The sequence below is a fragment of the Mobula hypostoma genome, chromosome 21 (assembly GCF_963921235.1).
Source record: "Mobula hypostoma chromosome 21, sMobHyp1.1, whole genome shotgun sequence".
Lineage (NCBI taxonomy): Eukaryota > Metazoa > Chordata > Chondrichthyes > Myliobatiformes > Myliobatidae > Mobula > Mobula hypostoma.
The window spans coordinates 22,922,497-22,939,827 of NC_086117.1; the positions used below are offsets into that span (position 1 = coordinate 22,922,497).

Sequence of the window (17,331 nt, forward strand, 5' to 3'; positions counted from 1 at the left end):
GTACTGCTGAGCAGCTCTTTTGGTCCTATTGCGTACAAATATGGATAGTCTTGATGCTACACTTTAATTAGCATTTATTTCCTGGTAGCACCTCCCAATACTACCATTGCCCTTCTCCAAGTCCTCTGACGTATTTAGCTTGTTGCAGGTTTTATTTCTGTGCATCGTGGGTGACAGCATTCTGACTGACTCAAAAGGGCCCGAGCCTGGAAGCTGAGATTTCTCTCAGGGCCTTGGCGTGTGAAAATATTCTTGCTTGCTGTTGTTGAATGCTGTCGCTTACCCATCGCCAAACCTCTACTCCTGTCCCTCTGCCAGCTGCGCCTCCTTACGCACGGATATAATCACAAGTTAATATTGAGCATGTTGTTCCTGTAATTTTTTTTTAAACTTGTTTTTCTTTTGCAGGGCTTACCAGGGCCAATAGGGAAACGTGGGCCAAAAGGAATAAGGGTAAGTACTAATTGGGAATCTTTCTATCGGTTTTCCATGGTCTTGCAAATGGGTGCTAAAAATGTTTTATTGATTAACTAGGTTTGTTGTGTTTACTAGATAATACTGTTCCAAAAACTATTTGATTATCTTTAAAAGAAATATTTATACAAATTGAATTAGAAAGACTAATTTGAAAGATGTTCTTTACTCTGCTTGGCATATGTTTGTCATTAACTGAGATTACACTGGACAACAATTGTTTTCAAAAGTGTTGATTCCTCAGAATTTTTTTTGTTTATGATAGACTGCTTGAAGATGAACACAAATATAATTTCAGACTACCTGTATCACATAGGAATTTGGAGAAACAACAAATTAACTTATTGAATATAATATGTTTAATTGCATAATGGTGCTGATGCTTTGCAATAGTTCAACTGAGTTAAAATATTTTGTTAATGATTTTCGTTTGTACTCAGTGGCTGAGGCTTTTCGCTTAAGTGTCCAACAATAATTCGCCAGCATTGATGGATTCCAGTTGCCCTATCTTTTCTCCATGACCGCAATGAATGGTGAAAACTTTCACCATGCTCGTCACTAACAGCACCAAGATTTGCAGGGAAGAAATCTAAATGGGAATGCAGAAAATGAATCTTTAGTGACATGTTGTATTTCGTGGTTTTATATGCTTGAAGCATGCTTTCAACCAGCTGCATGTAGATTGGTGCACTGTAGATGGCGAGAAAAATTTCAACAACTTCTTTGGATGCCTTCCATGTGATTTTCTCCAGTCCCACTAGAAATTCTTCAAATTGCCTGCCTGATTTGTGGACCAACAAACATGCTTTTCTTAATCTTGGCATCAGTTATTCTGGGAAGCATCTGTCTCAAATATTAAAATCCTTCATAGAAATTTTTGTGCCTGGTGATAGCAAATTCCATCCTTACAGTCCTGAACCCAATAGTTGTTACTAAAACCTGTCCTGCCATGCAGCAACCGCACTGCCTGAGCGTGCCCAAGCATGCCTGGACAAGATAGGAAACTTTCCATTTTATGTTGTAGGCAACATTTTAATTGACCTGAATTATGAATTGAAATAATAAACATAAGTGATTTCAAAAAATGGTGCGTGATAGGGAAATTTCATGGTGTTTTCATGATCAGTAGCCCAAAATTCATAAGATACACCTAAAGGTATTCAGGAAGCAAAATCTTTTATGTCCAGTGTTACCTATCTACTAAAAATTGGAGCCTAGATAACATCAATTTGGATTTTTGGCACTGGTTAACAACTCTTTTGGCCCATTGCATATGTAAATAGACTTAATGCTACACTTTAATTAACATTTATTTAAATGTTAATTAAAGTGTAGCATTAAGTCCAGCAGTTTTCTTAAAAATCTGCTATTTTACATAACCTGGGGACGTTCAATTGGAAACAATACTTCTGGAGGCAATCGTCGAATATAATTATAATATATTTATAATATAATTATGTGAATAAACTTTCCCCTTTGAGGCTTCGAGTCCCAACATTAAGGCTTCTGCCTTGAAGTTGTTTAAATGGGAAACTTTCACTGGGATTCACAGCAAAAAGAAAATAAAAAGCTGGAGGAATTCAGTGGGTCAGGTAGGATCTTTGAAGTTACCTGTACAAACTCTGTTCAGGTGTAGGTCTCGACCTGAAACGTCACTATCCGTTTTCCTCCACAGACGCTGCCCGACCAGCTGAGTTCCTTCAGCAGCATGTTTTTTGCTTCAGATCCCAGAATGTATTGCCTCGTATTTCTCCATTTCACAGGGATAATACATCTAAGATGATTTGATATTGCATTAAGAATGTTACATACATTGAGAATGTTTTGCTCTTAACCTTCTTAATTCCACGGATTTACATACATTACATTCCTGATGCCTCAATTTGCTTTTCTCAAGGTGAAAAAGTTGCAACCACAAACTGTATTTAGTCATTGTCGAGTTTACGTAATAATGCAAATTCAGGAGTTTTCAACAAGAGTTTCTAATATGATGTGTGCTGCGAAACTTACGAGGCAACTTGGTTATGACTGCTGCTATCAATGTCTGTTTGCGTATTGACATAACTGATTGCATTTTAAATGTAACTGGTTTCTTCATCAAGACATCTTGATACCCTCTGCATTTAATTCACTGTATCTTTGAAGAGTGTAGCCATGCTGTTGAAGCATTTCGAGAAATTGGTAGTACCCCGTTCAGTGCTACATGAGTTAATGTCAACAAAATACCTGGATTACAGCAGTGGCTAAGTACGGTGTTAGTAATCTTCAACAAAGACTAGCACACCATCACCATGCCCAGTAATTTTGTAACAAGTTGCATAACTGAATTTCCCAGATATAGCATCGTGTTTCTTTGATATTCAGAACAGGTTTTGGAAAGATGCACACAAAGCTGGTTTGGGCTTGTCTTGGCTCACCGCTGGCTCCAGACCTTTTCCGTGCACATATGATCAGACACATACAAAAACTGTTCATATGTATTTCAGTAAGCTTAAATAAGAATTATTAGAAGTACATTTTCTTTAAACAGGAGGGAGAAGTTATTTAACAAAATTGAGATTATGTAAAATAAGATCAAAGACGAGCCGCATATCTTTTAACGCAAGTCAGGCGATGCTGTTTAAATGCAAAGGGCTCTAGTACATCATCCCTGGCATTAATCAGAATGGCTGAATTAGGGATGCATCTGGTTGCTCATCTCAGTATGGTTGTGATTCTGGCATCTGACCTGGAGTTTGCCCCTGACTTCTTCATGACAGTATATATGAATGGAGTTTGTGGGCAGGCCGGTCATGCATTGAGGTTGTGTTTCTCTGTGAAGCAACTGGCAAAACTGATAGCTCACTGCTTGTGAACTTGTAGTGGGCTTTTCTGGCCACTAAACTTAACCACATTCACTTTCATGTGCTCTGCCATCTAAATAGTTAATTCAGTTTTCAGCATCACAGCAGTCAACACAAGTTATCTCTTTCCTTATCATTTTCAATTTCTTATGACCCACCAGTGAGATGCTGCAGCTCATCTACACATTTGCATGTCTTTTTTAACAAACGAGACTGGCTTCTGTCCAGGAAGTAAAGTCTGGCAGCATCTTCCAGATTCTATATTTTCTAAATCAAAAGAGAAACCTCGACTAGATCCATTCCAGTGTTCTGCCTGCTGCCTGGCTTGATGTTGGTTTGTGTCGTCTCCACCCACTGGAGAGACAAAAGTGTCACAAAAAAAAAACTCTTCCATATTTACCTTTTGACGTTAACCATGTTTGCACACCTCTCAATCCTTATGGAAAATATTTGATAATTGTACCTACTTTGTAGCTAGTGTCTGTCCTCTGCACTGGTTCTGTGATGAAGTTTCAACTTTATCCACCACCAATAAAAGAAAATTTTGCAAGTCCTCAATTTCTCTGAAGGGGAAAGAAATAGGATCGATCCTTCATCAACCTCTTTGTTTATACTAATTAAATATATGTTCTTGTTCCTGTTGGGTAACAATGTGATGGAGTAATTGGTGTGGGAAGTGTGCACATTTGCAACAAAAATTCATTCCGCCTCTTCTTCCGCGAAGCTTGTGCTGATACTTTGTGGTCTAGCAGGCAAGTTGTGATCACTTACTTTCATCTGAATAGGCAATCTGCAATTTCATTTTCTTCCTTGTGTTTTCCTCTGCACAGCATGATACATACATGTTTTCTATTGACAACCGCTCGTTTCATCTCTCACCATCAAGAGAAAAATCTACAGATGCTGGAAATGACACACAAACTGCTGGAGGAACTCAGCAGGCCAGGCAGCATCTGTGGAAAAAAATAAAGTTGACATTTCGGGCTGAAACCTGCCAAAGGCCAGAAATGTCAACTGTACTCTCTTCCATAGATGCTGCCTGGCCTGCTGAGTTCCTCCAGCATTTTGTGTGTGTTGTTTCATCTTTCACCATACTGGTTATTACTGTACTGTTTATTCCATAATGTGGATGCCTACATTGAATCTGACATTTCTAGTCAGAAAGCTAAATGGTTTTTGAGAAATGCAGTTCTTTGAAGGATGTGAGCACAATGCTCTAGAATTTTTATGGATATCAATAATGTAGCATATGAGTTTGATCATTCAGTGCTCTTTCCCCAACTCATATTAGTTACTTTACAGGAAACTTTTACAGCAAATGCCCATCCACTATTATGTAATGACCTAAAGAATCTTTACATTTTAAAGCAATTCTGAGAAACCCTGGGCAATTCATATTTATATCAGCTCAGGACATAAGTTCTATGGTTCCTTTTCCTAAGCTGCTACTTGGCTAGTTTCAGGCAGTGAATGTCAAGAAAACCTGTATTACATTCCCTTGTCAAAGGGCAGGTATCCATAAAGTAGGTGTTCCCAACATTCTTTTATGCCATTAACCCATTTATCATTAACCCAGGGGTCCACGAACCCCAGGTTGGGAACCCCTGCCTTAAACCAGCGTAGGTACAATCTGCTGATCTATCAGGATAATCAGAGAATAGATTCAGTGAAATATCCACCCCTCCAGGGAAATAAACTGAATTATCAAGGATATTGCTTCAGGATGGCAAAAGGAGCGAAAGGAAATAATTTTTGAACAATATTCCTGACACTGTGTTGCAACATCAAAATCTGTTGATGGGATGTTGTTGTTTGTGTTTTTTTTTGTCTGCATTACAGCCCCAAAGACTGGACTCTGGTGCATCAGTTATGTTTTCAATTTGAAGTGAGAAGATTGAACAAGATTTGTAATCCACCAGTAAAGGTGAAGGGTCTTAACCCAAAATGTCCATGTCCATCCATGTGTTTTTTTTTTTGCTTTGTAATCCACTTTGTTTTTAAAAAGTTAATAAGAGGGAACCTTTACATATTCCTACTTGATAGCACTTGCTGGTGAACCAATTTGATACCATGCAATTAGTTTGCCTGCATTTAGGAAGTCATGCTAGTCAAGGTAGTCTTCAAACCAAACAGCCAGTCCCTAGGCAGTGCTAAGGCCTCACACTTGTTGCCAGGATACTAGGGAGGGCCACAATTTTGCTGACATTTGGAAGTGATTAAAATGATTAAAACTAAAATATTTGTCTGAAATTTCACAAAATTACAAATGTGACCACTTCAGTAATTAATAACAGCAAAGACAATTGTAGGAATGTAACTCTTCCAACTTCCCAGCTTTTGTAAGATCTGCATTGAGGCAAGTAGGTTCACAGATCCTGTCTCAGATCTACTCTACTACAGCATCTTGAAATAGAGTTCCCCAGCAGAGATCCCAGGGAATTCCAGTAAACACCCACTTCATAGCTGAAAGTTTGTGCAGAGTCCAGCATCAGATCACAGGCAGGAAATCACCACAAGAGCTCAGCCAATAAATTGCTGGCACTTATGAGGATGAATGCCAGCAGTTCTCTGTAGAACCGCTGGCAAAACCATCAAATTCTGGCCTATGGTTACATTTTCTATGGTTAAAGTCTAGAATCAGCAAAATACTCTTAGTTTTAAACTGCAAGTAGGATTAGAAATTTTGTTTTTAAAATATTACCCAGTTCTCACCCCTAAAATGATAGGCTAGATCTCAGAAGAAGCTTACTAATACTTGTTTATCTTGCCATTGTTGTTGGTAACTAATACATCCTGTTCTCCAATGTGAGTAATTTAAATCCATGGTATTTGCCCTCATTGTAAATGTTGCCAGGCATCCCACTCTATAAGAAAACAATTTAAAATTAAGGAATATGGAAACAATAATTGCTCTAGGTCTAATATTTGACTATTTAATTTCCATGTCCACAGTTTCTGAGCTTTCTAAGTGATAACTAACAGATCCCACCCACTGCCTGAATTCATTGCCCATTGTTCAAAGGTTCATTAATTATCAATATATGTATCCATATACAACTCTGAAATTTGTCTTCTCCAGATAGCCATGAAGCAAAGAAAGAACATGAAAGTTGTTCAGAGAGAAACGTCAAACCAACCCCTACCTGCATAAAAAGAGAATGGTATCCCAATCATCAACTCCCAAAAAACCCCTCCCCCCACACACAAAATGGAATAGGAACACTGAACCCCCCCCAAAAAAAGATAATCCCTCCCCCACACAAATAAAACTAACAGAACACAACAGAACATCAGCCCACAAACACCCTCCCCCCCCCCGCACAACAAAATGGAAGAGCAACGGGTGATAAGAAACACAGAATATAAAAACCATAATTCTGAAAAAGTCCACAGACCTTAAACACAACAGACCAATCCATAAACGCAGAACCATGATACCATCCCACAATATCACTGACATTCATCAAAAGAGAGGGACACCGCGTGAGGCCTCCCCGCCTGTCACAGCGAGCCACACAGTGATAGGCCAATCACAGACTCCTTCTCCGGCAGTGATCAGAAGGAAGGCAGTTGGCACTGAACTCTCACTCGCCATCTGCGTTCGCCTCGATGTCTCAATCTTCTTCAGCGCTCTAATCGGTGGTTAATGGTTGCTTTAACTGGCGAAATGGAGTCAAACATCAGCTCGCACCCCATCTTGAAGTTTCTTCGCTCCGAGGCCATTCAGGCACGTGCTCGCTTCCCGGAATCTTCTCGGAGTCAACAAAAAGCTGGATCACTGGGTCACTCAAACCATCTCCAAGCTGTAGACCGTAGGCTCCAACAATCCCAGAAACACATTTAAGGTGAAAAACAGACGTAAAAAAATAAAAAGGCATTTTCGTGCACTACGTGTAAGATGTCAACCAAGGAAATGTCGTACGCTGACACAATATTGACTGCAATTGTATCCACGTACCTACAAAATATTGCTAGGGATATGCAGGGCTGCTGAATGGACTCCCTTTATCTGAGAGGTAAACTTCAAGGCAGAAGAGTCTCCAGGCTCTTGGGTGTTGGTTCCTGAGGCCTTTCCCACAGAACTTCCAGAAGACCTTTATTGACTCGCTATTGACAAAATGTTTTAAATGTCCTGAATATTAAAATAAAATACCAGAAAATTGCAATTGCTGGACATGTAAAGAAAAAAACAGAGATTTAATATCAGACAGCATCTGTGGAAAGAGAAACATATTTCAGGTTGGAAATGAACTGCTGAAGTTAGAAAGAGATATTAAGTAAAGGAAATTTTATGTTGCAGAGAAGTTCATGGGAGAGATGGATAGGACTTTGAGAATATCTGTGATAGGGTGAGATCAGTTAAAGGCTGTTTGTTATGTTTCACTCATCACAAGGCCATGGAACTTTCCAGCAGATTAGCCTGTACTAATGGAAAAAGGAATAATGAGGCTTACAGAAGAAATGGCCAATCATGATGAAAATGGGAAATGCCTTGCTAAAGTTGGAGAATTTGATGTTGAGTGTCAGGCGTAATTCAAGCTTGCATAGCGTCTCATTACAACAGAGCAAGGGAGCACAGGCAACGCGGCCAACGCGGGAGTTGGATTAAAAACTAAAGTGGCAGGCAACAGGAAGCCCACGGTTTGCTCCTGGGACTGAATGCAGAAGCTCTGTAAAGCCGTCACCCAATCTGAAATAGGTTTCTCCCATATCGAAGAGACCACATTGTGAACATCAAGTGCAGTGCACTACATTGGAAGAAGTGAAGTGAACCATTGCTTCATACAGAAAGACTGGTTGGTTCCTGGTGGGAGAAGGGAAAAGATGAAAAGGCAGGTGGGATATCTCCTATGTTACATGGGAATCTACCATGAGATACGAAAGGATTAATAGGGACAGAAGAGTAGATAGGGGAGTCACGAATGGAATGTCTTTTCAAAGTGCTGAAAAGAGAAAAGAGCTGAATATGTGTTTAGAAATGGGATCTGGAGCTGGTGGAGCTTGCGAAGGATGATCTGTTCCACCAGTGAGGTGCAAGGTAAATGTAAAGGGGAAGCCATGGTTGTTCCTAATGCAGTGTGCCTGATTGACATGGTCCGGAGCTTGGTGTGAGGACGTAGGTATTGAGGGTTCTGTGAGACAGTGACTTTTGAAAACTGTTTAATAGATTGAAATAATTTTAAAAGTTTAATTTACAATATCTTAAAGTATAAACTACTTGCCTTTCCTCAGACATTGACATAAGTAATGTTTCCTATTCTTGCCAACACTCAGCAACACCACTTATCCTCTACTGTACTCAGCAGGGTGGAGAGCCAGCATGTGTCCTCCAGCTCTGCTCAGTCATTTACACTTAACCATACAGACACCGAAAAGTCTGAGATGACCTGAACCACAGACTGTACTTGACTGATGAGACTGACAGATAAATTCAGGGGGCTCCACTGCACAGCTGCCGCAGTGAATCTGTGACGAGCAAGACAGAAAAATCCTGGAAAGAGGGATTCTAAATAATAACAAATGTCGGCCTGATGCGTAACATTCACCAGTGACTTTCACTTTTTGTGTCAGAGCATAAAGAATTCCTGTATAGAGACCAATGCTTTAAAAAAATGACTAATCCCTGATTGGTTAGCTTATATGGATGGAGCTTCACTTTGTTTGACTGAATCTCACTCTAGTAAATCAAGATAAAGAAAAAATTTGTGGTATTCATGAAACTCCAGGCCAGCTTTATAAATCGCAATGATCTGTTCCTACCATTTTTTACTTTCTCAATATACATATAATAATACAGAACAGGATTCATTATATAAATGTGACAATTCTATTCCAGTTAAATTTTGGCACTTAGTGAAGTAACAAAATCCATGAAACCAAATGAGAAAGTAGTGTTTGCATTTCATCTCTTTACAGTTTTTAGCAGGGTGGTAGGTCAGAATCAGGGTGATTAATTTAACTTTGCTATGTATGTAATTAAAAAAATATCTTTTTTGTTTTTCATGAATACACGAATATATTCTGAACTTCAAAATGATCGTTTGTGATGTGTTCCTGGCAACTTGCAAAGTGAACTGTTGATGTTAGAGCCTGGTCATACATTTCCACACCTAAAACAGAGTCCTATTAGAGACTGTTTGATTTGAACTTTGAGAAGTGGCAGCTGGAAAGAATGTTGATGAAATGTTATTGTTAGTGTATTGAGATGAATGTGCAAGGAAATGCTGGTCAGGAATAGTTGAATGTAATACTTTGTTGAGCTGACTATTTATTGGCATACTGCATGGTGACCTAAGTGCTTAGAGAATTGTTAGAATATTTGTGAATGTTGGGATGAACAGACTGATGTTAGCAGATACAATTACAAAGGATGACATAAAAATTATGTCTTGGAAACCTATTTATTTTAATCACTCTTCACATGTTTGTCATCCATGCAAATGGTAATCCTTTTCAGTCTTGTGTCTTTGCATTGCTTTCCCTTATACCAAGTACAAAGCCTCAGGCTTAGAAATTCATTATATGCAATGAATTTATGTCTTTAGAAACATAGAAACACAGGTACATGGAGCTCAGAAGAATAGAGGGCTATGGGTAACCCTAGGTAATTTCTAAGGTAAGGACATGTTCAGCACAGCTTTGTGGGCTGAAGGACCTGTATTGTGCTGTAGGTTTTCTATGTTTCTATGTCTATGTTTCTTTGTAAATGTGTTGAATTTGCACTGTGCAGGGATTATCCCTGCCATTTTGTTTCAGTGCAGTCAGAGAGTGAAATTTATATATTTTAACATTATCATTTTCCACATCTTGTATATTTAGCCTATTCTGAGTAAAGGTAATACTAAACATTCCTGCCCATCTGCTGAAAATAACCTGATGACTGACCATAGAATACTTACACGATTGAAAGTTATTATGCAATTGGGGAGCGCTAACATCATAGGAACAGGCTACTCTTTCATTGATGCCAATCTTGAGATCCTGGTGTGGGAGGACTACACCTGCATGTTGAGTGATGCCAAAATCCAGCAGGAGCAAGAAGGTATCATGGTGGCCAGAGAAAATGGCGCCAGAAGAAAGTCAAATCTGATCTAAAAAATGGCCTGGATCTCAGGAACTTTGCAGTTTATGTCTACAGTTTGCAAAAAGTAGCAATACAGTTGGAGAGAGGAGTGAAGAAGGCATTTGGTGTTTTCCTTTAAGAGCCAATGCATTGAGTATAACAGTTCGGATGTTGTGTTGCGGCTGTACAAAGCATTGGTTAGACTGTGTTTGGAGTATTGCATACAGTTCTGGTTGCCACTCTATAGGAAGGGCATGGTGACAAAAAAGAACATGCAGAAGAGACTCACCAAGATGTTGCCTGGAATGATCATCTTCAGTTATAAAGGCGTGTGGAATATTCTTACTAGAACGTAGGACACTGAGGTGTGACGTTATGGAGGGTTTTAGGTAGTACAGAAAGAGTGTGATCTCCGTGTGGCCACCCATTGTAATTCCACTTCCCATTCTCATTCTGATATGTCTATCCATGGCCTCCTCCACTGTCGGGTTAAGGCCACACTTAGGCTGGATGGACAACTCCTTATATTCCGTCTGGGTAGCCTCCAGCCTGATGGCATGAAACTTCCAGTAATGGGATCCCCCTCACCATTCCCCATCCCCTTTTCCCTCTCTCACCTTATCTCCTTGGCTGCCCGTCACCTCCCTCTGGTGCTCCTCCCCGCTTTTCTTTCTTCCACGGCCTTCTGTCCTCTCCTATCAGACTCCCCCTTCTTCAGCCCTGTATCTCCTTCACCAATCAACTTCCCCCTCCCATTTTCACCTCTCACCTTGTGTTTCTCCCTCCCCTCCCCCACCTTTTAAACTATTCGTCATCTTTTTTTCTAGCCCTGATGAAGGGTCTCAGCCCGAAATGCTGACTTTTCCCTGGCCTGACCTGGCCTGCTGAGTTCCTGGAGCATTTTGTATGTGTTACTTGGATTTCCTGCATCTGCAGATTTTCTCTTGTTTTAGGATATATTGTCTATTTCCTCAGACAGGGGAGTCTCAATCAAGAGGCACAGATTTAAGGTGAAAGGGGAGAAATTTAAGGAAACCTGAAGGGTAAGATTTTTGGCAGAGGGTGGTGGTTATCTGTTACAAACTGGTAGTGAAGGTACTAAAGGCAGATTATTGTTTAAAACAGTGGTCCCCAACCACCGGGCCGCGGACCGGTACCGGGCCGCAAGGAAGCGATATGATTTGGCGATATGAGTTAACTGCACCTTTCCTCATTCCCTGTCACCGCCACTGATCAGCCATTACTCATGCGAGGTCATGACCCGCGCGTCATCCGTGTCAGGGCGGGAAGGAGATCAACTCCTCGAGCTAGCAAATGACGGCAGGCTGAAAAGTATGTTTGCCATAACATCTCTGTCAGCATTTTGGATCAAAGTCAAGTATCCTGAGATAGCCATGAAAGCACTGAAAACGTTGCTTCCATTTCCAACATTTTTCTGCGAAGCTGAGTTTTCTGCAATGAATGCAACGAAAACTAAACTGCAGAATAGACTGGACATCGGGAACCCCCTTGGAGTATCGATGTCTCCCATCACCCCTCGATAGGATGGTGTTGTTGCAGGGAAACAAGCCCAGGGCTCTTACTGATTCAGCGGTATTGGTGTGCTGCAATGATTTTATATATTCATACGGGGAAAATATGTGCTGTGCATTTAATATCCAAATGTTACCTAAAATGTTATGATGCTATTGACTTATAAGTGACCTATATAACCATATAACAATTACAGCACGGAAACAGGCCATCTCTCCCCTTCTAGTCCATGCCGAACGCTACTCTCACCTAGTACTGCCAACCTGCACTCAGCCCATAACCCTCCATTCCTTTCCTGTCCATATACCTATCCAATTTTTCTTTAAATGATCATATCGAACCTGCTTCTGCCACTTCTACTGGAAGTTCGTTCAACACTTACTTCAAGCTCCCCTGATAATTGACTTATCATTATATTCATGCGAGGAAAATATGCGCTCTGTGTTTAATATTAAATTTGTTAGATAAACCCTTTTAGAAATAAAATTAAGTGTATTACCCACTTATCACCTATATTCTGATAGTGATTAACAGCCACCCCCACGAACAGAATCGCCAAAAAGGATTTGCTGGGGGGGGGGGGAAATCAGCAGGTCACGACGCGCATGCGCATTGGTGCCCGCGCAAGGCTTCATGGTTGTTGTAGTCTTTTGGGTAAACAACGCATTTGACTGCTACTCTTGTCCGTTGGCAACCCTACCCCACCCCCACCCCCAGTCAGCCGGTCCGCAAGAATATTGTCAATATTAAACCGGTCCGCAGTGCAAAAAAGGTTGGGGACCCCTGGTTTAAAAGGCATTGGATAGCACAGGAGTGAAGGGTTGCAGGTCAAATGCAGATTGGCATAGATAGGCATCATGATAAACACTGAGAAGGCTACTTTCCTTTCCCCAATTATCACCTTCCCAGCTTCTTACTTTACTCCCCCATCCCACCCACCTGGCTTCACCTATCACATCCTCTCCCTCCCCCACATCCTTCTTCAGCCTTCTTCCGACTTCTTTTCCAATCCCGATGAAGGGTCTCGGCCCGAAACGTTGACTGTTTAAACATTCCCATAGATGCTCGGGATGGAGAAATCAATGTCACTGCTCTTGTGGTTGTGTTCCATGTTCCTTTGTACTTTAATGTATCTTTTCAGCAAACCGAGATGGTAAATGTCAAGAATGAAATGTTATGGTCACAGTTTAATCAAGTTTTTGCTCCCTTTAGTATGGATCGCAAGGTAGGCTTTTCATATTTTTGTTTCTAGAAGCAGTGTGCATCAGACAGCTTGATCCCTGGTGTGAGGGTATGTGCCCTTGGACTACATCGTGGAAGCCAGCACCATGCAGTCCATGGGCATATACACTTGCCTCAAGGCTTTGTTCATCACCTACATCACTCTGCTGCATCGCTGGAGCCAGATAATTCACTGACATCTCTGACTTACTGCAAGATCCACTGATGGCGCTTCTCTCCTCTTTCTACAGGGCTTCATAGGCCCACCAGGGTTAATGGGGCCTTCGGGGGCAAATGGAAAGCAAGTAAGTCTTTCATTCTCTCTCCATCCCCTTCCCCTCCTTCTCCTCTTCCTTCTTCCCCTCACCCCTCTTCCCCTCACCCCCTTCCCCTCCCCTTCCCCCACCTCTCCCTCTTTCCCCCCTCCTCTCCTCCCTCCCCTCTCCCCTCACTCCATCTCTCTCCCTTCCCCTCCCTCCCTGTCTCTCTCTCTTTCTGGTCCTCCACCTCTTTCCCTATCCCCCTTCCTCTCCCTCTCCCCCCTCCCCCTCCCCCTCCCCCTCTCCCCCTCCCCTCTCCCCCTCTCCCCCTCTCCCTCTCTCCCTCTCTCCCTCTCCCTCTCTCCCTCTCCCCCTCTCCCTCTCCCCCTCTCCCCCCTCCCCCTCTCCCCCTCCCCCTCTCTCTCTCTCCCCCTCTCCCCCTATCCCCCTCTCCCCCTCTCCCTCTCCCCCTCTCCCTCTCTCCCTCTCCCTGTCTCCCTCTCCCTGTCTCCCTCTCTCCCTCTCCCTCTCTCCCTCTCCCTCTCTCCCTCTCCCTCTCCCCCCTCCCTCTCTCCCTGTCTCTCCCTTCCCAGCGCTCTTTCTCTCTCCCTCCCCATTGCATTTATGTTAAGATTTATTTATCTTAGAACTTTGTGAAATTAATTCACCATCTGTTGCTGTTTTATTGTTGTGATTACCTATGCACAGCACAACTGTCAAGCCTATTTTCTTCCTGTTTTGATTTTCACCGTGTTATATGACCTATATCTTGCTTCCCTATTACTTAGTGTAAGGTAAGTATTTTCACCAAGTTCAAAGTTCAACGTAAACTTCTTATCAGAGTGCGTATATGTCAACGTTCAAGGGCATTGATGTTTCCATACCAGGCTTTGATGCTGCCAGTCAATATACACTCCATCACACATCTAAAGAAGTTTGTCTAAGTTTTAGATGTCATGCTGAATCATCACAAACTCCTAAGAAAGTGGAAGTGCTGCCGTGCTTTCTTTGTAATCGCACTTACATGCTGGGTCCAGAACAGGTCTGAAATGATAACACTGAGGAATTTAATGTTACTCACTCCACCTCTGATTGCCCACTGAGGACTGACTCATGGACCTCCAGTTTCCTCCTCCTGAACTCAATAAACAGCTCCTTGATCTTGCTGAGTGAGATGCAGCAGGATCAGATAGTATGTGAGGAGTTTATTTGAATGATTTATTTCTTTGAAAGACTACATTTAACTTCCATCATCACCTGTAGCTTTTGGCTCAATCACAGAGGCTAGGATCATTTTACAAAAAAAATCCTCCAGTAGTAGTTGCCAGCTGTCTGTTTAAGGTCAAATCTAGAACTGGATGTTAGCTAAGTTTCTCTAAGATATCTCTCTCCCTGTGCCACGGTGAGCCTGGCGATCTTCACTGTCATTTGCCAAATGATTCTGACAGTGGTGTTGCAATATCATTAACTCGTTTCTACGTAGCAAAGCATCGACTCTCAAGAGTGTAAAGTAACACGAACTGACACTGAGCTAGATAAGGAGATGCTAGGGTAGAAAATTAAAATCTTGATGGATGAGGAGATTTTAAACAGGTGCTGAAATGGTTGGGGGGGGGAGGGATTTTAAGCAGGTTAAACAAAGGCAGAGAGATGCAGAAGCAAAGATTCTTTGAATATCGAAAAGATTCCAGAACTGAGATTCATGGCATTTGAACACATCTGGGCAGCAAAAGCAAAGCAATTAAATTTAGAGACAAGCAATATACCAGAATTGGAGCAGGACAAGTATCTCTGAAGACCATTGAGTTGGAGATTATCGAGAAAATCATGAACAATGCCATGCAGGCATTTGATGACTTGATTCATGGCTGTGAACTTTAATTCTGAATGTTAATTACTTACATTTTATCGTTTGTGTGATTTATTCTTTGGCTCATTGGGTGTTTGATTATCTTCCTTCTTAATGATATTTTTTTGTGTGGCTGCCTATAAGGAGGTAAATCTCCAGATTGTACATAGTATACGTACTTTGATAATAAATGTATTTTAAACATTTTCCTTTGAATGCAGGGATATGTATTGAAAAGTTGAGGTATTGCTGAGTCCAAAGCCAGCGTCGTTGAGAAAGCACAAGGGTATTTGATAATTGGGGTGATGCAAGTTAGTGTGCAGATAATAAAGGCAAAACCCAGTGTAAGTGAAGATGGTGAAAAAGTGGATATGAAATACTTTTGTTAGTGTGTCCTTATAATTGATAAGCCAACACTGTGTTAACCCTCCCATGTCCAAACAAAACTTTGGTATTATTAAAAAGCAATTTATCTAATAATCCCCCGTGTAAAAGCTGCAAATGCTGGAAATCTGTAATAAAAGCAGAAATTGTCAGAAATACCAGTAAAACTTTTTGGCACAGGCAGGATTTTGGTGGTGTCGGACTGACAGGTTGATTCCACTATTGGATGTAGTTCAGAGTTTATACTTTGATAATAAATGTATTTTGAACTTTGAGTTCTAATTAATACCCCAATAGACTTTTAAATTGCTGTTTTTGGATGTTTACACAGTTGTGTAATAAATGTTTCAATGAACCTAGTAAGTTTAAAAGAGAACGCAGATAAAGTGCTCCAGTGTGTTAAAGGGCATGTGGAAACTGGGGTTCCAATGCTTTAAAAGAAACATGAGAATCGGGGCCCCAGTGCTTTGAAGGGAAAGCAGGAAATGGAGCCCTGCTCTTGTGGAGTGCAGCAACTGGGGTTCCAGTGCGTTCATGGGAGTGTGTATGAAGTGAGGCCCTAGTATGTTAAAGGAAGAGCAAGAACCAGGGCCCTGAAGTGTTAAAAAGAGTTAGTAATCAGCACACAGTGAACCTGATGCTGAACCACCTGCTTTTCAAAAAGCTCAGACAGCAGATTATTGGAATATTACTGGACTGAGCTGATATCAACTAAGTAGTTAAATTATGTCTTCATCCATAGGTGTTGCCTGGCCTTCTGAGTGTGTCCAGCATTTTCTATTTTGATCCCAAGCATTCCATGACTTCCTTTCTATCACTGAATATCCAACCAGAAGGTGCAAGAGCCCTTCTACTGACCTCACATTTAACCCCTTCCCATTTATCACTTTGGTTTCCTGTGTCTTGAATCTCTCTTCACCAGGTATCTGATCCCAATTTCTATCCTTAGAAATCCAGCAATCATTTTGCCTTTCCCTCTCGTTCCTGAGCATAGTTGTCGTCCCTTGATGGAACATTGTTATCATCCGCCTTCTTTGGTCTCCCAGGATATCGTCAATGTTGCAATGAAGCCCAATGAACATACAGTACAGTATGCAGAGGATCAGACTTCTGTGCCCTCATTTTATTTTAGCATGTATTTGGAGACCAGCTCTCCTGATAACTTTAATAATATTTGCATTGTTGTTCAACATTTGGGAGAGCTGAGGCAGATTTCCTTGTTCCTGTAATCAGACAGTCCCATTATTACTCACCAATCTTTGGAACACCCTTTGCTCCGTATCAAATAAAGTTTTATCCAGCAACTAAGTTGAGAATCAATCACACTTGCCACCTTAAGGAAGCAAATTCATGCACTTACAGGATAAAACTTGCAACCAGCACACAAAATGAAGCAAGGTTCTGAATTAGGTTGCTTCAAAAAGCTATAGTGTGTATGTGTACATGTCTGTGAAATCATCTCATCGGAATGTTCAGATTAATGTACTTGGGGCTTCAACTAGACTGACACACTCTGGGTTGTTTCCAAGGTCGTTGTGTAAACATTGCAGTTAAACTATGATAAATTGATATCAGATTGGAAATCCCGATGGTTCAGCTTCTGGCTCACCAGGTGATGATTGTTGCATCGCTTCAGATGCACTGGGAAAATCTGCCAATCCAGCACCATCGGAGTCCTGAGTTTGCTACAGTCAGGGTATTGTG

At 41.3% G+C, this 17,331-nt stretch overlaps 1 protein-coding gene across 2 annotated transcripts in view; it reads left to right on the forward strand.

Annotated features, from left to right (window-relative positions):
* Window positions 1-17,331, forward strand: part of col27a1b (collagen, type XXVII, alpha 1b) — a 483,649-nt gene that overhangs the window by 173,486 nt on the left and 292,832 nt on the right. For both annotated transcript variants that reach the window (XR_010021219.1, XM_063073617.1), the window contains exons 10-11: window positions 409-453; window positions 13,386-13,439. Coding sequence is in view for 1 of the 2 variants with exons in the window: in XM_063073617.1 (XP_062929687.1) it covers window positions 409-453; window positions 13,386-13,439 (99 nt within the window). In the remaining variant the exon portion in view is untranslated. The remainder of the gene's footprint in view (window positions 1-408; window positions 454-13,385; window positions 13,440-17,331) is intronic.